This window comes from Lagopus muta, chromosome 1, assembly GCF_023343835.1.
Source record: "Lagopus muta isolate bLagMut1 chromosome 1, bLagMut1 primary, whole genome shotgun sequence".
In the NCBI taxonomy this organism is placed as follows: domain Eukaryota; kingdom Metazoa; phylum Chordata; class Aves; order Galliformes; family Phasianidae; genus Lagopus; species Lagopus muta.
Window position 1 is genome coordinate 52,126,439 of NC_064433.1, and position 22,201 is coordinate 52,148,639.

At 41.0% G+C, this 22,201-nt stretch overlaps 1 protein-coding gene across 2 annotated transcripts in view; it reads left to right on the forward strand.

Annotated features, from left to right (window-relative positions):
* LARGE1 (LARGE xylosyl- and glucuronyltransferase 1) overlaps positions 1–21,910 on the forward strand; it is a 279,750-nt gene extending 257,840 nt beyond the window's left edge. For both annotated transcript variants that reach the window (XM_048933508.1, XM_048933516.1), the window contains 4 exons: positions 3,512–3,790; positions 9,689–9,835; positions 14,959–15,154; positions 19,532–21,910. In XM_048933508.1, the coding sequence (XP_048789465.1) occupies positions 3,512–3,790; positions 9,689–9,835; positions 14,959–15,154; positions 19,532–19,729 (820 nt within the window). In that variant the 3' untranslated portion in view covers positions 19,730–21,910. The remainder of the gene's footprint in view (positions 1–3,511; positions 3,791–9,688; positions 9,836–14,958; positions 15,155–19,531) is intronic.
* Positions 21,911–22,201: the final 291 nt, after the last annotated feature.

Below are 22,201 nucleotides of genomic sequence, written 5' to 3' on the forward strand. Positions count from 1 at the left end.
AAAGTCCATTTCATGACAAGCTCCATTTGCACCTCTGTGATTCCCACCATTGTCACATTTCAGAAGCTCTGACAGTTTGGTCTAGATCAGCCAGCTCAGTAGTACTTTGAATTGCCAGTCTCTTGTTTCTTCCTGCTTTTCAGTTCAAATCTGTTCTAAACTTCGTAGTTGCTGCTGTCAGAGTGGGTTATAAAATCATGGAAAAACACCTGGCTTATAAGCAGGCAACTACTATTTCACTTAGAGGAGCGCATGTAGAATGCTGTAAGACCCATGAATACCACCACTGGTACACTAGTAGAAGGTCAACACTATTCCAGGAGGGTCAGAGAAATTCATATCAACAAAATATTTGCAGCCTGTTTTAAATAAAATAAACATGAACGGATAAGGGCTGTTCTGTTTCAGCAGTGCCTCAGCACATTGTACTGTGATGTGCATCAGTGTCTGTTCTATTGATTTTTAATTGAGGAAACATTTCTTAAGTGTTCAGAAACCTTTGAGTACAAAACTAAAGAAATAAATTAAACCAGACCCTGAGCGAGTGCCACAATAAATTAGTAGAAGCTGGTCTGTGCACATGGTATATTTTCCCCCCAGAATTTAATTCAAAAGAATGAGCTGGGGCTTGGTGCTGATTCACTGGCACTGATGCAAAGTATGAGCATCTGTTTCTCTTTCTGGATCCTCACTGGGGCACATGTTTTTATTGATAGACAGAACCACACATTTTTATTCAGGAAGAACAGCCCTCTTGATACTGTGCAGGAAAAATCTTCCCTGCTTCTTTGGTGTGTTGCTATAAATTATTGATTTGAGCTGGAAATACTCTCTTTCAGCTAAAATCAATAAATAATATCATACCAAAGAGCTGTTTAGCTGCTTTGTTTTCTTTCACATCTTTCAGTTACTGCTTCATTTTTCGTACCTTCTTTAGACCACTTTTATTAAACTCCTCCGGCGCAGCTATAGACAGTTAAGAATAGTGTCTCAGATGTAAGATGGCATGTACATAAACAGTGTGCTATATGCCATGCTCTTGCTTAGTTCTTTCAGATGATCAGCCAACATAAGGAAAGGCAGAAAAGTAACTCCCCATGTCTCCAGTTCTCATCCTGCTGGCGCTGAGGCTGATAGTACTGTTGTGACAGGCTTCTCTTTGTGCTGTAGGCTTGAGGAGTGGAAGGCAGTGGAGCAGCTTAGGAGCTAACATTAATGTCTGTAGATGGAGGCTTTGAGAGAGAATTCATTCAGTGTTGTCATTGTTGGTTAATTGTCACTTCTGTACTGATGTGACAAGTTTGGTCTTATAATGGCTTGTTCCTATCCCTGGCTTTATATGCAGCTTTCAAGTACTTGGCTAGGCAGCCTTGCTATAAGGCATGGAATGTATCTAGAAATCAGTAATCAGAGTGGGAGTTAAAAAATGTGAGATGAGGATGTGGGCAAGAAAGACAAAATTAGCATTAGGCTGCTTGAGGTTGGGGTCAAAATAACTTGTAAATTGGTTTGAATATGCTTAAGAGGAAGAATGAAAACAAAGAATCTCACAAAATGTGTTTTCCAGTGAAATACCCTTGGCTGAAACAGACCTTAAAAAATTTAACAACTAAATGATGACCTCATTTATTATACAATGTAGGAGTTTATTTTCTCTAGAGAACACATTCCTCAAGAAACATAACAACAAAGAAAGAACTTCGTGAGCTTAGAAACTTGTATTTCTTAGTTTTATGGTCAAAAGAGACAATTCTAACAACTTACAGAGTGCAGGTTGTGTAGCATCACTCAGCAGTCCCTGTATCAAGCTCGTAGAAGTGGAGCCTGTTATTGAGAAAGACATAGCAAAATGGAGTGTTCTGAAGGGCACTAAGCTGTCCAGCTTCAAATTTATACCAGGAAAACCCAGTTTCCATTTAACTATCGTGGAAAGCTTTGCAGGCATCATCAGGTGTGCCATTTAAGTAAGTTATGTATACCATTTGTCCACTGCTTAGAGTCCTTGAAAGGTGTTTCGCTGCATTTCTTTCTAGCTATTATTTAATTTATAAAAGGTTCCCAAAATCTGAATGCTGATTTAATGGATCCTTCTGACTAACAGGTTTCCATGATGCTGGAGAAACGCAAAAAATGTATTTTTTTATGTATTTGTTACTAGTACAATCTAAAGCCTAAGGATTTCATATACCTTTTAGATCCTTTTTATTGATCTGTGTTTCTAATTCAGCTGTATGTTTCAGGCTGATAATAACCTTTGTTTCAATAATAGATAAAAAGAAAATAATGTACCATGTGTAGACTAGTAAATGCAATATCTCATATCTAAGACAGAATGATTATATTGTTGTGGATGTCATCAGAAACACGGGAAAAAGCTATTAATGTTAAATCAGAATTTGTGTTTGCTGGTATATCATTCCTTTCTGCTGCAGTGCTTAGTGTGATAGTAGGAGGGGAAAATTATTTTCTCTGATTACAATGATGCAGAAAACTTTTCTTATATACTGTATAAATATTAATAGGAAAAATCTAGTAATGTGGATATGAAACGTAGGAAAGATTATCATGTTGCATAGTCTACTCTTCTTAATTTTTAATAGAATATTGGCAAACCTGTCTCTCAAGGCAATTTTGTTTAAACTGCACAAAGTGATTAATCTATTTTGACCAGAATGGATACGATTTCCTTTATATATAAAGTCCTTTGTTGACATTTTCTTCAATAATATTGTAACTACTGGGAGTTCTTAAAAATATACACTGATACAAACTGTCTTAAAAATCATTTCATGGAATTTGAGGAGTTATTGCTAAAAATATATGCAAATTAATACTTTAAACGATATTTTTGTCTAAAGTGCTCTGTTGATATTCCAAGACAGTGCTACGTCTCTCCTTCCTTCTCTGCTTGCTTCCTACTCGTAGTAAACCATGAAACAATAAAACATTGCTATTGACGTTTCATCTATTTGACCTTTCCCTGTCAGTGATTTTTTTTCCACTCAATACAAATGTTCATGGAAGTCAGTATTCCTTTGACTTACCATTCTTAAGGGCTTTTAAGATCTTACTGTCTTAAAAATAATTGGGAGAGGTTTCCATAAACAGGAGGTGAAACGATTTCTGAGTCTGTAGGTGTTTGTCCTCCTCAAGATTTTTGAAGAGTAGTATATTAGGGTATGACAAAATCTTGACGCAGAATGTGAATTGGGCACTGGGCACTGTTTTACGTATTTGCCTTGCGGATGTTTCTATCTGAGCTAAGGCCATCTTTGTCTCACCACTGTACGCAGAGGAGACATAAGCGTATCTAGGGCACAGTCCATCTGTCCAGAAGGAGACATAGACTTAGATAAGATGAATTGTGCTGCAGAAATATTTATTGCTTTCCACAGGATATAAAGTGACCCCAATCTGTCTCACTTAGATAGAGACAGCTGTATTTGATGAGATGAAAAAGAATCCCAGACAGGGAGACAGCCTTTTCTTATTCTCACCCTTCCTCTTTCAGGCTCCAGATGCTTGAAGCCATCTGCAAACACTGGGAAGGTCCAATCAGCCTGGCACTCTATCTTTCTGATGCAGAAGCCCAGCAATTTCTGCGTTACGCCCAGGGCTCAGAAGTACTCATGAGCCGCCACAATGTCGGCTACCACATTGTGTACAAGGAAGGCCAGTTCTATCCAGTGAATCTTCTGAGGAATGTGGCCATGAAGCACATCAGCACACCATACATGTTTCTGTCTGACATTGACTTCTTGCCCATGTATGGACTCTACGAGTACCTCAGGTAAATGGAAAGTGGAGGATAGCCTTCCACTGCCACACACTTTTTCTGTCCTTGTCACTCCACTCTTCTCACACATTCCCAAAATTATTCTATTTGAGCAGATCTGAAAAAAGCAGCTTGTAGATGTTTAAAGTGGGACAATGCCCAGCAAAGCAAAATCATTTTTAGGGTAGAGGAAGAGGTTGTAAGTGGAAGTGACACAATGTAGTTACAAAAGAAAAGCTAAGATCTTATGTGAGCCTCGTTAGCCACCAGAGTCACTCCCTTAGTGCAGCAGAAGAATCAACTTGAAAATTGAACTGGACTGAGGATCATTAAATGTACAATAGCATCCAGTGTTAGCAGAGATGTGAACTGGGCAGTTTCCTCAAGCATCGCAAGTTCTTAATGTCATTGACAAAAAAAACATGCAAAACATGAATGAAGTTGTTGCCCCGTGACATGCTCTTTATCTAGTTCCATAGCTTAAAAACACAATGAGGGTCTAAGCATCTCAGGAATATGACTGTAATGCCAGCACCTGTCGAGGCAAGATAATTAGCATAAAGAAACTGGGAAGAGTAAACTCAGTATGTACTGTATGACAATAAATGTGAGCAAGTTGGGCTGAGCAAACTGCAGACCTCTGATCCATGAACAGAGCTATTTTTAATGAAGACCTTTTTCCCCTACTGAGGCTGATCATCTGAGACCAAAGTATAGAGCAAGGAGGACACCCTGTGGCCAGACAGAAGGATTTCAGATCCTTAGTCCTTAACCAGTTTTGCTTTTCATCTCTCTCTGAGTTTGGTTAAACTTGACCACAGTGCTACAGTGAGGGTCTGTATGTAGGTGAGCCCCTCCAGTACACAGGCCTGGGGTGCTGGGGAATAAAGGGAAATCTATTTTCCTGTGTAGTAAATTTACAGAGCAATCCCTTTGTTTTAGTATTGCAGCTATTGACAGCGGCATGTAGTACCAAAAATAAAACTTGTCCCTCCTTGATGCTCCCCAGTGCACCAATGGAAGCCAGCATTGAAGGGGGAAGGGGACAAAATGGTATGCCACAATGTACTTAATACGTTACAGCCATAGAAATAGTTCTCTTATGGTGACAGTGTATCACAGGACTAAATGCACAGTGATACCACACACTGGTTTTGTTCAGAAGATGGATTGGCACTGACCATTGTCACAGCTGAGATCTTACATTACTCTACAAGTCCTTTGTGAAACCTACATCAGCCTCTCTGTTGCTTGGGAATATCAAAATTGCTGGTCTGCTACTACCAGCTATTTAGAAGGGAACTGAATTTTTGTGTGTGTGGACTAGAATCTTTTGTTGCTTTTTCAATAATGATTTTTCTCAGTAAAATAGCAAGGAGATGCAATGAGATTATTTTAAATACGGCTGTGTTGTATCTTTCCACATTGATTGTTCCTGCTACCTCTGCAGGTAGTTGATCAGTGCCGTCAGTCTGAATGGCAGCAGCTGTTTGTTTGAGAGCTGTCACACGTTTCCATCTTCGCTTCCTCAGAGTGGGCAACCATAAGCAAATGGAGATACATGGTGTTTCAGGCACTGCTTTGTGCAGGACGTGCCAGACAAGTCCCTCTCGCTTGCAAATGTGTGGAGTCCCATCTATTGTGTCTCTGCAGAGTATGTATTCTCAGAGAAAAAGGAATTTTGAAAAACATTTTCGACCTACTTTGAAGGTTCTGTGTGAACAATTACAGACAGTTTTGAAGAAGCTGGTTACCAGTCCCTCTAGGTGTCTGTGATAGCACTTAGATTTGTGCTAATTGAGCTTTTTCACATCTACTAAGTAAGGTCATTTCAATGCTTTTAATCTCCATCAAAACCCTTTTTTGACTTGTCTTACTGCACTATAAAACGGAGAAGGGAAGAAATGTATCATTTAAAGATTTCCTGTTTACAGAACTCAGACATTTTTGTGGTCTGTGCTTTTGTCACTTTCAGTCATTAGTTACTGAGGTCATCTTGTCATTACTCTGGAGCTAAAGGCTTTTTCTGGTTGCAACAAGTAAGGTGTCTGGGTCATCCTAAAGGCTCATCTGACAAAAAATAACTAGACAGGCTGCTTCTTTATGGTATCCATAGTTGTCATAGCTAGCACTAAAGTTCTTTCCTAATGCATTTGTATAAAATACGCCCTTTTCTTCCAGGGGCACATTAGCATTAAATGAGAGCTCACATCCAAACTCTGTCCACAGGTTACAAACCTGTCCCTTGCAACACAAATGGAGAAGTATTTCTGGTTGATCTTTAGTATTTCAGGAGGAATCATACTTTGTTTTTGCCTGTTGATTTTTATTTGTTGGATGCTTTTGTTGGTTGCTTTTGTAGAGAAGATGAAAATCATGATTAACACTAGACTGACAGCTCTTCAGTTCTTGTAACAAACCCCATGACTACCTTGTCCATTGATCTTGAGCTAATCACTTAGAGCCCTAATGGTGGAAGATAATTTGAATTAATTTTTTTTTTCTTTTTTTCTTTTTTTTTTTCTGAATTCAGTGCAAACATTTTTGTGTCTGAACTTCCCTGTACTCCAGAAATGGGAATGATTCTATCTATCTGCCCACTTGAGGATGAGAGCTGTTTATTACTGTTTGGAAAGGACTGTGGAGATGCAAAGATTGAACTCAATGCTCTTCATTCAGTCTCTGAGGAGCCCTTGTGATTTAAAGTTCATTTCTTCCATGCTTTAGAAAAAACAGGGTTGATGGTTAAATTAAAAATTTAACCCAACCCTCAGTGTGTCAGAATGACATACATCAGGTCTGAACACAAAGGTGCCTGGGAAACGGTTTCCTGGACAACATTAGCAAAGAGAAAACCACTTCATGAAATCTTGTCTCCTTGTTCTAGGGTCTGAGGAAAAGTACAGATGGAGAAAAATGGCTGCAGGATTGATGTTACTGAAACCAACAGCCCTCACAAGTATAGTGCAGGAATTAAACTGTTTCCCCATTGCTGGTTTGTAAAATAATCAAACATATTCCTTCCATTATATTCTATGTAATTTGCAACAGTTAACAGTGGAAATCTTGTATTCCAAGTACCACGAAACCAGTCAACCAGCAAATGGCACCTCTGCTTGAAACAGGAAAAATGCCACCACACAAAAAAAGAAAAATGGATTTGCTTCCAATAGGAAGAGGTTAGATTTTCAGCCGGCGGTTCAAGGAGCAGACTACCAGTTATGGATGTCAGAGGAAAATGGAAGACGTTTTCTTCTCTACCAATATCTCCCTCTCTTTGTCATAATTAACATGGTTTCTCTTGTCCTTTGTCATCCAGATTCTACACCTGGTTATCGACACTGATTCTTTCCTCACCTTATGTCAGTGCTTTGCATCATGTAGTCTGCATCCAAAGCAGACTGTTGCTCTCAGAGATCATGCTGCTGTCTCAGCTCCCAGCTCACTTTTGGTGAACCCATCCCCTTTGGCCTTAGCACTGTGTACCTCAGGTTCTCACGTATCTTTTAAATATGTTTCTGCAAAGATTATCACATTATGGCATTTTACTCTTTCACCTCTGCTTTCTCTGTGTTTGATTGCATCTACTACAAGCACCTTGTTTTCAGACTTCTGCTTCTCTCTGCTTACCTTTCTTTTTGTACTCACCTTGAACTATGCCAGTGATTTCAGCCTTGTGTATCAGTTTGTTCACTCTGCCCTTGGTTTTATTTGTAACGCTACTGTCATCTGCTGTTTCCAACATGAGATCTAAGGCCCAGTTCAGCCACTGACACCAGTACTAAATCTGCAGATGACAGGAGCAGGGAGCATACAGAGCAAATTATTGATATCCACATCATTTTAGTGCTTGTATCCCATATCTTAGAAAATGAGTCACGCTCAACACTGGTTGCAGCGCAGTTTGCTCTGCCTGACGGCCTCTGCTGTTACCCCTGCTTGATAGCTACATCTGCTTTAGCTTTGTTCAACTTCAGACTGTGAACTTTGATGAGCAGGATTGTCTCCTACTCCTTGAGCAATGCCAAGCACAGCTGGGACCTAGATTTTTGCATGGGACTTCAGAGCTCTCCATCAAAGAGACAGCAGCAGCCATAAATGGAAGCTGCTCTTTCCTTGCAGAGCCCAAAGGATGAGCATCACAGCAAACATTATCTGCTTCTTCCTCAAACTGAATCCTCAAAGCTGCACCGCTCAAGGCTGACAGATTGCACAGAGTCCGGAAAGCCTGAGATGTTGTCAGAGTAACTGTGTTAGCATGCCCTGCTTGCAGAGAAGGTGTGAAGGGGAAGAAACATTAAAAGCATTATAAAGACCTTCCAGAATCACTGGCGCTGCTCAGTGATTCTGGAAGGTCATGGAAGCCGATTGTGAAGGAGTCATCTATTTACATGCAGATATCTTAGCCATTAGTGATGGTGAGGGAGAGGGCAGGGAGGAAAGTAAAGTTATGGTAAGACATTGTTAAAATCCTTCAATTGTGAAAAGTTCAGTGAAATGTGGCAGAGGTTCTTTAAACAATGCAAACTATACAGTATGGCTCTCAGAACAGATTTCTTTTTCTAGAACAGGCCCATAGGGCAATATGAATTCTCTAAAATTCAGATATTATTAAATAGCCTATCTCTTTTCCTTTTTATCCGATGGCAGTAGAAATAAATTCTAGGTATTCTGGGTCCTAGGAAATTGTTTTGTTTGGTTTTCCTGGTATTATGACAGTGATCCAAATTCTTTCATCTTATAAGGCTGTAGAGAATTTCTTGCTTGTCAACATTGTCCTTGATTGCTTGTTGCAGTAACATAAAAGTCAGGACAGTGAATCCTGTTAAGAGGAACTGACTATGACAGGGAAAGAGAAGCATATTTCTCTTATGAAATATAAAGATAATGAAAGAAAAATTGAGACAGAGTTATTTCTGATGACAAGCATGCTAAGATTCAGCTGGGGAATGGAAAAGTAACTTCTCTTTCTTTTTCTTTAGGCTTTAGTTTGTTAGGAAAGAATTGATGGAATACCTCTGGCAGGCCGTGCGTATGACTACCAAGCTATTATTCTCCTGCTGCAATTGTCCTAAGGCCTCTTTTGTGCAAAATACAGTCTGCATGTGTGCACACACCCTCTGAAACAGTCTTCACACTGCACAACTTGAAGCAAAAGAAGGCAGAAAGTGATGTGTTTCAGAGCACCCAGTGCACAACTCTTCTCAGTAGCATAAATGAGCTTTGAGCTGAACGCTATCATGGGCATCATGATAGGATGGCTTAGATTGGAGGGGACCAATCTAAGCCCAACCATTTTCAATCCCTCTGCCGTGGAGTTGCCCATGGATTGCCAGCCATTAGATCAGGCTGCCCAAAGCCCCATCCAACATGACTTTGAGTGCCTCCGGGGGTGGGGCACCCACAGCTTCTCTGGGCAGCCTGTGCCAGTGCCTGACTTCTCTCTGAGTAATGAACTCCTCACATCTAACCTAGACTCTTTTAGGTTACTCTTTTAGTCTAAAGCTAGTCCTGTCACTATCAGACTATGTATAAAGTCAATCCCCCTCCTTCTTACAAGCACTCTTCAAGTATTAGAAAGTCTCAGTGAAGTCTTCCCAGGGCCTCTTCCTCTCCAGGCTAAACAAACCCAACTCCCTCAACCATTCTTCATAGGAGAGCATGATGAGCAATCATCAAGAAACACTTCTGCTCATTTACCATGTCCTTTTGGCTTGCCTAGAACAAAGACTGACCTTCATGGCAGCCAGTATTCTTAAGGGTGGGTATCTGTTCCATAGGAGAGGAAAGAACAGTGTACTCATAGGAAAGAATATGAGCCACAGTCACATTTGCAGTATCAAATGTTGAAATGCCAAAGAATTTTCTCACTTTAACATTTTCCTGTTTGTATTTGTTGTTTGTCTTTGCCAGGAAGTCAGTCACCCAGCTGGACCTGGCTAACACCAAGAAAGCTCTGATCATACCGGCTTTTGAGACCCTACGCTACCGCCTCTCCTTCCCCAAGTCAAAAGCAGAGCTGCTGTCTATGTTGGACATGGGAACCCTCTTCACATTCAGGTACTAGAAAGTACTGTCATTGAACCTTTGTTCATTACCTCTGAAGATTTTTTTGACTTTCTGTGAATATTTGATTTTTCTTTTTTTCTGTCAGCTATCTAGCTCCATTAAGAAACATATTGGATTTTTTTCCCTTTTCATAGAGAAGCGGTGAACAGTCATATGTGGACATATTCCATCTGTAAGCTCAGTATTTTATCTAGTATTATACTCCTCTACTGAAAGACTTCAGATGTTAAATTGAATTTGTTTTATTTTCATCATTTTTTATTGCTCTATGAAATCAGGCGCAACCATTACACTCATGTGCATGTAATTTGCTTCTTGGCTGCCAAATACTATCTGGATAGCTGTGTCCCTCATGTGACCAAAAATAATTTCTCTCTGCTTATCGGTTCACTTCCTCACTGACTGATTGGAAAAACAAATACAGGCTTGCCATGTGCTCTTATGAAGTATGAAATAGCTGCTTAAATAGCTGCAGTTTCACAATATGGAGGTAAAAGTCAACTCTGACTAGAGTTGAGAAGCGAAGAGCACCTAAATTTGGAGCTCCTCTCTGAAACAGACTCCTTTTTTGGCTGTGCACAACTCACTTCTATTATCTGCCAGACTCTTCAGTTTTAAAATACAGCTACCAGGGGTTAACTGTCTCATGGGTGTGTGGTAAGGTCTGATTAGCAGACAATTGTAAAGGTTCATAGTGATAGCAAGAGTACAATATGGCCTTAAGATACTGCACAGAGAGGGGTCTTAGGAGCCTGTGTTCTTGTCCCAGCTCCGCTCCTGCCCCGCTGAGAGGTGATCCATGAATCAGTTCTCTTTCTTGTATCTTTGTTCTCCATCTCTGAAATGCGGGTAACAATGTTCACCTCTCCTTTATTCAGTATTTCAAGATCTAGAGAAAAGAACTATGAAAACACTAAGTATGCTCTGCATGGCCAGCAGAGCTCTTTATCACCTCTCCATCCTTTCCTTGCCTTAGAGCTTTCCTTGCAATTCTTCCATTCATTGCATTATGCACATCTCTCATCACAGCAGCCACCCTTCTTTCATGTTGCTTTACGCAGATGCCAGAGTAAACAGCCTGTGTGAGCCTGGAACACACAATTCTGACCCTCCACCTACAAGTGATTACTTTGAAATAGAAGCTCAAGATGACTGAGATATTAGGAAGTCATGCCTCTCTCTTGAAAATTACGTGAGAGTAATGACAGACCAAGCATTTTTCTGTCTTCTATGGCTGTTGGTTTTTTTGGGGTTTTTTTGTTTTTGTTTTTGTTTTTTGTTTTTGTTTTTTTTTAATATATGCAAAAGGACAATATATTTGTTGACAGAAAATATTTGCTTCTCCCATAATTGAAAGAAAAAATCCTTCCAGTGGAAAGTAACATCCTCAGGATTTACAGTTGTTACATTCTACCAGAAGACAAATTTTAAGCCTGTGCAGCAGTGGTCTTCCACTACAGATTTCATTGTCAAGCTGTACAGCATGTTGGCATGTTAGGTGCACAGCCACATTTGCAGGTCCCTTCTCAAGTCTCACACAAAAGTCTCTTTAACGTTAGTGGGAGTTTTGCCAGGACAAAGTTAAATAAGAAGTGAAGGATGTGAGTTCTATTGCTGGTTTACATATTAATGTAGGACACATTTTACAGATGCTTCCCTAGTTTACTTTCTCTCATTTCATTGCTAAAATCTATCAATAGCCACAAAGCAGCTGTGATCTGGACTGAGAATTTCCACGTCCACCTTCAAGGTGCTTTAATAATGCTGCAATTCAAGGCTGAGCAGGTGGGAGGGAGCTGGGGAGGACTGCTGTGACAGTGATTGCTGAGAGTGCCTGCAGCATCCCAGTCCCTCACACCACACTATAGATTACGATCTTTCCTTGGCTGAAATTGCTTTTATCACCTCTTTTCCAAATTGTGACCTTTTCTACCTCTGGGCAGCTAAGAAATACAAAACAGCTCTCAATTACAGCCCCCAGTCAGCACCAAAAGAAAAAGGAAGACGTGAGCATCTATGGATGACTGGGTGTGCAGAGGATGGAAACCCTCTGCAGTGGTGGGATGCTTTGTCACGGATTGCTGGCTTTGTGTGCAGGTGCTGGCAGTGACTATGCCTCATGAGGACATGCCTGCCTTGTGGTTGGGTGGTAGCTGATGAACCACGAATGTACTACCTACACAGCTGTCAGGCTCAAGTAAAGCCACAGGTGGTAGGAGATGCATCATACTGAGAAAACATAACCAACAATGACTGATTAACTAATTAACTGATTGCATCCACAATGCACAGTCCACCATCTCTGGGCAGCCTGTGCCAGTGCCTCACCACCCTCTGCGTAAAGAATTTCTTCCTTACATCTAACTTAGGTATCCCTTCTTTTAGTTTAGATCCTTACCCCTCGTCCTGTCCTAAGAAGTCAGCCTCCCTCCTGTGTATAAATCCCTTCAAGTACTGGAAGGCCATAATGAGGTCTCCCCAGAACCTTCTCCAGAGAAGGTGACTTTGTTGGAATTTTTCAAAATTTCTACTGTGCTTGAAAATGCCACGGTCACTATTTTCACTAAGACAAACTATTTCCAGGAGTCTGTGAAATTGAAAATGGCCTTAAAATTCAGTGTGTGTTTAAATCTTGGATGAGAAGGATCTGAGCGGGAAAACTAGATGTACTCATTTGTCCTGCTGATGGAAGACCAGTACAGACAGTGAGCCATTTCCTACGTTTATATTACCTAAAACAAAATGTGTTGGAAATGGCACACTCTTTTGTGGTAGCTTCCCCTATAAGAACATCGTGCGATGATGTCTGCATATGCTCATTTTGCAGTACATTTCACGTGATGATTAGTCACTGGCTAAGACCTAGTTCCAACAGACTGTACATGTGCACATATATATATGTGGGCATGATACCTGGCACATACTCTTTGTGAATACATGCATGTAATCTTAGACTCTCACAATTCTAGCTTCTAGTCTTATTATTTCACTATAAACAGTATGTACCTTATTTGACCATCCTGTACTCATTTTCCTTTTTGTCCTGACCTCAGCCACTTCTATGTCTGCCTCTTTCCTTCCACTCACATCAGTTGCTCTGAAGAGACAAGTAGAAGGTCTCTGGTATTATTTTCTCTGTTATTATTTGGTCTATTCCTTTCTTTCTGTTTTCTTTTGTCTCTCCAATCTCACTTCCCTATTTTCTCTTCATTGTCTGTTCCCTGCAATTTTAGTTTTCCTGCTGGTCCATTCTCTCCTCCTACAAAGTTTATACCTTAGCTAATGTGTATGCTTATATTAATATCCCCAGAAAGGGGCAAAAGTAAGTGGTGCTTTTATGGTTAGTGCCCTGATCCCCCCACTGTGTTAATCAGTGAGAGAGCTTTGCTAGAAGAACAGCAGCATTTGCCTGACTCTCTTCAGGAATCTCTCAATTAACCAAAGTTTGCATGAAGCTTTGAAGATCCAAATCACATTGTGAGTGTTTAGTAGTCATTATTATTATCATCATCATTAATTTCAAAATGCCAGAGGTAAGATGTTAGAAGATACAGCATCTTCCACAATTCCATATCATTTTAAGCTCTGTATTATGATTGCATTTTGTCTGGTGTAGATAGCTGCCCATTAGTGGCTGCATGGGTTACAATGTCCTTTCCTGAAAAAGCCAAGAAAAGGAATGGGTTTCTCGGAGATGGTTCCAAAGGCCATTACAGACTGTAAGCTTCTTTTAAAATCCAGCACTGATTTCTAATAACTTCTGGTTAATTAATTCACTGTCAGTTGTTGTGGTTTTTTTTAATACAGAAGGGCTTTCTTTCCTGGTCCTCAAGGCAGATAGATGAAAGTGATTCAATCTGTGTGTAAGTTAGAAATGCAGCCTCCAAAGGACCGTAAGTTCCTTGGGACACCATTGCTGTCCTAGTAATTCCATCCTCCTGCTCCACCCCTGAACAAGAAGTCAGTGAAGCTGGGCACTTCTGTTTGTCTGTTTTACCAACGTAACCGTTAAGCCATACCAACACACAGCCAAGTGGCAACTCTTAGGTTACAATTCTGTATCTCTGTTTTCAGCAATGGCTTGCAACATTGTTAGAATTTCCGGCTTGAGCCGTTGCCTCAGGTCCCGATTCTGTTAAGTAGTTTAAGCTTAAATCTCTGCACTTTGAGAACATGAGTCATCCTTGTGAATTTCATGTACCCTGCATTACAGACTGGCAGGATGTTTGTTTTGCCCCTTCTGCTACACATCTCAGAAGACTGTAATACAGATGGCCTGCTATGCCTTTGTTTCATTATTTAATCTATGAGCCTGCAGAAAGAGCCTGTCTCATTGATTTTTGGAAAGGTGTAAGAAAAGTAAGTGGGCGAGAGAATCATTGACCCTGGTGCTAATGGGGTGGATTCAAGCTGTGCTTGGAAGGAGCCCGCTGCGGCCTAAAGAAAATTAACAAAGTATAAAAGAATCTTTTTCTGTAAATCAAATTGATTACCTTACTTAAGATCACATGGGCAATCCCTGCAATATAGAAAGTGCAGCAGAAAGCCCTTATGTGGTATTTTACTTATTAATTTAATTATGCACTTTGGCTTCTACCATAGAAATAACAGTAATTAATAAAACAGAACATCTATCCGGAGCTGCAGGTGTCTCTCATACAAATTATAAAATTACATATAAAGCAGATCGTGAATGTCACTGTGGTGTAGAAATAGCTAATTTTCAGGGCCTTAAGAGAGCTGCAGGATTTCACGCTGATTTTAGAGCTCTGATACTGCCACTTGGTTGCTAGGAACAAGAAGCAGCACTTTGCAGTGTAGATGAACTGCCTGTATATTTTGTAATTGTTTCTCATATGAGCGTTAGGTAGTGTCTTCACACTACCCTTCACCAGCTAGATGTTTTTAGGCACTGAGCACATCGAAGCTGTGGGAAGTGTGCTGGAAATAGTCCTAGAAATTGCCTCTGATACGTCCTGAAGATGACGATGTGAACTGTAAGCTAACGTCCTTATTTTTGAGCCTTTTATCAAACAAGTAATGTTTTGTAGCCTCGCCAAGATGCATCCTATTTAATTGCTTCCCCCCGTCCATGCTGTTTATGTCTGCTTAAGGTATCACGTCTGGACAAAAGGGCATGCGCCAACCAACTTTGCCAAATGGCGAACAGCCACCACCCCGTACCGCGTGGAGTGGGAAGCAGACTTCGAGCCATACGTCGTCGTGAGGAAGGACTGCCCAGAGTATGACAGACGGTTTGTTGGATTTGGCTGGAACAAAGTAGCTCACATCATGGAGCTGGATGCACAGGTGAGGAGATGATGACTGTGTAACTCACCCAGGGTGCCGGGGGGCGGGCAGCAGGGTTGTTAAATGACATCCACCTTCTGCACTGCTGAAGTGCTCATCTGGCCTCATTAACTGCTTAGTGAGGGCTTTTTGAGTGGGGAATGTGCAGTTTAGTCTTTGTCAAGCATTAAAGAGAATTTCCGTATCTAGTAGGTGGCAACCATGTCCATGGCAGGGGGATTGGAACTGGATGTTCTTCAAGGTCCCTTCAAACCTAAGCCATTCTGTCATTCCTTAGTTCATTTGACAGTGCTGCATAAGCACTGTCTGGAAGTAGCATGATGCCGCCTGCCCAGTACTTGCTACCAGCCCCATCACCTACTGTGGAATCTATATACATGACTGGAAGTTTCTAAGTTAAATAGAGGTTGATAAGTCCCAGCTGCTAATTTAGAATTCAGAAGGCAATCCTAAATTGAATCCAAGGCAAGGACCTTCAATTTCTGGCCTGGATTTAGAGCGCATTTCTGCAAAGCCTAGGACTTCACATTTCTGAGATTCTGGCTACGTGACACACTCCAGAGGATCAAGGTATTTGATCCTTAGGCTACTTCCTCTTGGATCTGGCTTGGGCTGGTGCTTCTGGGCAGAATATATAATGATGCAGAGAAACCTCGAAAGCCCCAGACTGTCACCAGAGTTCTCAGAGTTGCCAAAGTCCCTGCCACAGTCCTAGATTTTTAGGCTGGAAGTGGTTATGGCTCCATGGGAGCTCTCCATGAAATGGCAGTTTGTGCTTCCCTGCTGTTTTTGGATGTGAAAATAACCAGTATGTTAAATAGCAGGGTCTGGATCATGGCATTTTCTATTATTTTGGTGGGTTTTGTTTGTTTGTTTTAAGTTTGCCTGCAGTTCCAGGTTTTGAGCTAGTAGCACTTCACATTAACTGAAAAACCATACTTTTTGGCCAGCTTTGCTAACTTCTGCTATTACAACGTGGACCTACAGCAAGTTATTGGGAGATTGTGTCTTTGGGGTGCAGGATACAGTGTTTTTCATGCAAGCGAGTATGTGGGTAGAATATTTTCTACTTCTGTTGCAAAACCACATAATCACTTTGGGCTGCATGCCATTTGCCCCGTTTGCAAAAGGGCATTCACAACAAATCCTTGCCTACTTATGTTGAGAAAAAAAAAATGATTACAGACTACATAAAAGATACTGTCCATGATGTTATCATTAATAATAATTGCTATGCATAGCAGTTTAATTTTCCTGTGTGCTTTCCAAACACTAATCAATTAACTATCAGTTGTGGAGAATGCCAGTGTGATGATTTATTATTTGTTAATCTGAGTATCAAGGCTTGCATCCCCACTGGCAGCTCTGATTTGGCACTTAGATTTAACTCTTTTGTTCAGAGACATTTGCTTAGCATGCAGACTCAGATGTAAGAAATTGGAACATTTTTCAAAGTTGATCATAGCTCAGGTATTTTAAATGGCCATTGGGACAGAGCTAACTAAGTTGGGGAATTGTTTTTCTCACTCTTTTAGCCTTAAAAGCACATCGAAAAGAAGTTTTGCTTTCATCTGTAATGACACGGGTATTGGCCTGTTTTTCCACACAATCACCCTGGAGGAGACATACTACTTTCCCCTACGGCAGCTAGAAATACCAAATTCCCTGGGCTAGCCCAAAATATGCTGCACTACCCTGTTCTTCTGTTTTCCTTGCAATAAATTCAGATATTTCCCTAGCTGGGGCTTATTTCGGCTTTTTCTTCGGGGAGCTTTGATCTCCCAATCACTCCTTCTGCTGTATATTTTGATCCATCTCCTGAATTCTGTCTCCTTCCACTGGCTGCTCCTTAATGTAGGAGGAAGGAATTGGGATAAATGGGATGACATCCCTTCCTTAAAAACGAGGGAACAGTGCACCAGGCATTCATAAGGCATTCCTTCAGCTCCAGCATTGGATCAGGTTGCTGCCAGCTATTTGGTTGGCTCTGTTATCAGCAGGCAAAACAGCTCCTCAATTGAATTATTTCCCAGCTCCTTGCAACTGCAGTGTCTGTCAGAAGGACTGTGGGAGTCTCCTTACCAAGAGCCTGTGCCACTAACCATCCTTCAAAGCAGCACAACGTGGAGATAATCTTCATTATTATTCTAGGGGCACACAGATGTCCACTGAGCTGGATGCTGTAAAAATACATAGATAATGACAGTCACCGTCTGAAGTATTTATAACGTGTGAGGTAGGGACAAAAGTTCCCACAAGCGCTTTCCTTTCTCAACAGACATTTTCTTGTGGTAGGGATGGGCAATTATGAAACCTTTGTCTGCTCTTCCAGTGATTGGACTGCAAGCATCTTTTTCCAGCCCAGCCCAGCATCTTTCAAAGGGGCTCATTAGCAGCAGGCTAGTATTTTTTTTGGAATCTTTTATGTGCCTAAAGGCCTTTCAGGGATGGAGCATCGCTGTGCTAACAGCTTACACTGCAGAGCATAAACAGTCACTGACTTTCAGGATTATAGACTTGAGATGGAAACAGAATGAGATGCACAACAGAAAAGATTATATGAGGGGGATTTATCTTCCTCGGCAGATTCAGGCCTTGATGTTAAGGTCCCGCAGAGTTATTACACAATTTGTTGTTTATCGTCTCTCCTCATTCCATCATGGCAGCCTTTGTTTCTGTGTTTGATTTCCCATTAGTTCTAATTTTTTTCCAACTAAAAGAGTTCTGCCTGTGAACACCAGATTATTTTGCTCTTCCTCTGTGCTTGTCATCCCTAACAAGCTCAGTGGGGCCCATTCCCATATATGACAAATTGTCACTTGGCACAAGTATTTACTGCTTTAGCACTGCCTACCAGGGAACAGACACTCCCTTAATGAGAAAGGAGCAGCCACAAAGTTGCAGCTGCACCTAGATGTCCAACAGGCACTGCTGTTTCCTGAGTATCTCTGGGAGAGCACTGCAGCCATAGCGCCTTCATTTTGGGCTGTGTTCTTCAAGCACCTGGTTTTTGGTAGCATCTTAACCCAGTAGTTTTCAGTATCTTCTGGGTCGATTGTATTTTGTTTGATGAAGAAAGATCTGTAGGTGAAAATTCTAATGCTTATTAGCTCAGTCTTGTTCTCTCCCATAAATGTCTTTCCCTGACAAACAGTCTGTGTCCCTTCACAGACTCCTCATGCTACAGATGACTGGAATGTGCAAACCAGGGGAAATTCAGCACAATTTCTTTTAAAGCCAGCATGCTCCAGAGAAGCTCAAATGGCTATTCCACTGTCTTAGGCAAAGATGGTTAATAATGCAATGTAACAACAGTTGTAAATGAAAACTGGGTGAAGACAACAGCAAGTGTGCTTGTGAAGATTTTGAAGTGTCTTGTCATTTGCATCTCATGTGAACTCAGACTTTCTTAAATCTCATATGAAAAAGGTAGCTAGCATAACCCTAGTGATCTGAGTAATTTTGCTTGGCTACCGAGTGCTGAGGTTCACATTCGTTTCCTGCCCAGTCCCTTGTGGGGCAGATACTTGGTTCTTGTACATCGTTCTTGCACATCCTGCAGTAGTTACTGTTCATCTTTTCTAGGAAGCAATCTTTGTCCAGTTTTGCCCCATGGACCATATATAAAAACAATATTAATTATAAAAATTGAGCAAATTTAACAAGAGTAACTGCAACTTAGATGAGGTATCATTTTTAACAACACCGAGAAATGTCAAAAACTTGGCCAGGTATAAATAAAAAGAATAAGTGAAATAATAGAGGAATTGGCACAATACATTAGACTGTGAAGAATAAGTTGATTTACCTAAAACTTTCTCGAAGTATATGGAATTAGTAGGTCCATCTTCACAAGCAAGCTATAAAAGATACTATATTCTCCTACTACTTCAGGTTTATAAGTAATCTGGCACAGTTTTGCTTCTCTGATTATCTCATCATAAAGGCAAAGCAACACAGGATATGCCTTTTTAAATATTGCTTATTCTCTCATCACAAGTGAGACAAATTACAGGGGTAAGAGCAGGCTTCTACATGGATATTTGGGGCTCTTGCTGTGTGCATTCACAGTTGGTTGCAAGCACACTACTGCAAAATCTGTGCTGTAGACATGGCTTCAGGCATGACCGCAGCACGGTTTTGTTATTATTTGGCTTATACTGAGAAAAATACTTTCAAAGACAAAGCAGTCTTTCATACACAGAAAAAAGTACAACTTGAAAAAAGGTTTATTTGGCATAGTTGTGTGAGTTAGTTGTTTTTGAGGCCTGCACTGCGCTGTCGCATGACGGAACGTGCTTGATGTGGAGGTATGAGAGAGGTGTGCTGCAGGAGGGCTCGGGATCACCCCTCACAGCCAGTGTCTTTCTCCCCCAGGAGTACGAGTTCACGGTGCTGCCCAATGCCTACATGATCCACATGCCGCATGCCCCCAGCTTCGACATCACCAAATTCCGCTCCAACAAGCAATACCGCATCTGTCTCAAGACCTTGAAGGAGGAGTTCCAGCAGGACATGTCGCGTCACTACGGCTTCGCAGCTCTCAAATATCTCACGGCAGAGAACAACAGCTAGCACAGCAGAGCCCGTTTACAGGAAACAGAGATGCCGGAGGGAGGAGCCACTCAACGTTTGGGGCCCAGTCTTCAAACTTCAAACTGAGAAATACTTTCTGTTTTTATACCATACCTGGCAGTTCTAACAGTAGGGATTTGAAGTGACATGTCTGCAGACTGCGGTCATTAGCCCCTTCCTCAATGATCCCAGGCCTTTCAGCTTTAGCATTTGTGAGGTGTCAATGAGAGGGGCCAGCCATTCACCCGCCATACCACAGGATGTGCGAATGAGGCATGAGCTGGGAATGCACTCTGTTCTCTTAACTGCAGAGCAAAGACAGACCTTCAGAATATAGGATTTCATGTTGCTATTTAATTATGAGACATACTTTTTAACTCTAAAGGAAGATCTTCGGGTCGCTGTCCTGTGAATTTCAAATCTGCACTACTCTGAAAGGGAACTTTCACCTGTGAACATTCATAGTGGCCCTCAACATGGATGACCTTGTTAATGCAGGATGAGCCAAAAGTCTGAATTAGCCTTGAAAATGAAGGGGACACTTATATAATACTGCACTCCAGAGAAGGTGTGTTTAGGTGTGTACATGGTATTGGTTGGTCTTTTATTCTCAAATTAGTCATGTTTTATCAGGAAAATCCCCTATGCCCTGCCCTGCCATTCCCCCATCCTATAAGCTGTTTTCCTTTCCTTGCTGAGGAAATGTTCCCCTTGTATTTCTTTGCCATATTCGGTTCAAATGGTCTAGTAAAGGAGATCAGTAGCTCGGCTAGAAAGTGAACAAAACCTGTCAGTGTAAGGTCTGCTTTCACCAGAGCAACTTGTTCATGTGTGTCTCATAAAATAAAGGGCCTGGTTGTAACTCTTTATCTTTTTTAGGCAAGAATTGGATTTTGCCTACAAGGCATTTTGTGCGGGGGGATATGGATTCGTAGACTCATTTCACTGCATGTCCATCTGTGAAGGCGTCGGGCATTGGGCTTAAAGTGGACTACTTTGCTGAACAGGCAATATAAGCATGGCAACTTACAGCCTGAGTGCTCTCCTGCCTGCTACAAGGTCTGAGAACTACTTCGTTAAAGGAGTATATAAATAAAAGGAACAGAACTGTTAGGAATAAATTCCCCATTCGAGGGAAAAAAGAATGTGTTGGGAATCTGAGTGTGAGTGTTTGCTTAAATGTGGACTGGTCAGGTTCACAACTTCGATACACACAAGAATATTCTGGAGGGTGGAAAGGAAACCTAACAAGCAAAACACAGAAAACAAGACACTGGACTTTTTACTGTTTTCTTTATTCTTCAGTATTAATGTTGTGTTTACATTGGATAAGGAGATGAGGTTTAATGCACTACCCTTTGCAGGGCTATTTGTAATTTCTTTTGCAATGTTAATAGAGAAAGCAGAAACGACTCAGTGAGAAATGTGTCTCTCTCCCTTCCCCAGATCCCTGTGCAACCACATATACCAGTACCATTGCCTGAGCTGGGAAAATGGATCCACAGTGCATTATGCTCACTTTGTTCCATTTTGTTTTTCAGCCACTGCACCTTTTACTTTCCTCCCCGCTTCGTCCCTCTAGAGCTTGGTTTTATTTCCAACCTGACATTTTGTGAGAACTTTCTGTTACGGTGGAAACCATGCAGTTAAACCAGACATTTAAACTGCAAATATCAGTTCATCATGTTGTGTATATATAAGAAAAGTCAAAAAAGGCAACATTTTTGACAAGGAATAAAAAAAGGGGTGGGAAGCTATGTGTAATTACTACTTTCTCCTTGGGAGTGTTGACTGTATAAGAATACATTGCTACACAGTTTGTTCCAAAGTGCTTTCCTTTGGTTCTTAATGGCTTTATGTAAAGATTTACATATAAACCTGTGAAGAGCTGAGAAGAAATGAAATGAGTGCTTAGATAGTCCTGGCTAAAATATATTTATATTAAAAAAAAAAAAAAAAACCCTTCCCCAAGTCCTATATTACTCACCATTGAGACTCCAGGTCATTGTGTATAGAGAATTAGAAGAACAGTCCTGTTGATGATCTAATGTACAGAAAGATATGAAAAGCTGATCCTAGGGGAGGCTGAACATTTGTTCCTACGCAGAATCTACTGTCAGATTTTCAATGTGGCCACTGTTACGTTTCATATATATATAAAAAATTTCATTTCTGGATTCATTCATTTCTTCATTTTTCCTTGACTTAACAGTGTTGCCCAAGGATGGGGCACTAGATTCCCCTATGACACCATAACCTGTAGCATGGACCTGTACTTACTTTGGGTGTAGCACTATCAGTGTGAACATTATTTTCTCCTTTGTCATGAGAAGCAAACTAGGGGCAGGGTGATAGTTTACTAGTTGCCTATCTGTGCAATCATGAGACCTCCTGGAAAGACTTACGTGTGTGGGCTGGTGTTACCAGCTCTGAGATTGGCAGTAGGTTCAAAGAGCTTGTTTTTCCTTATAG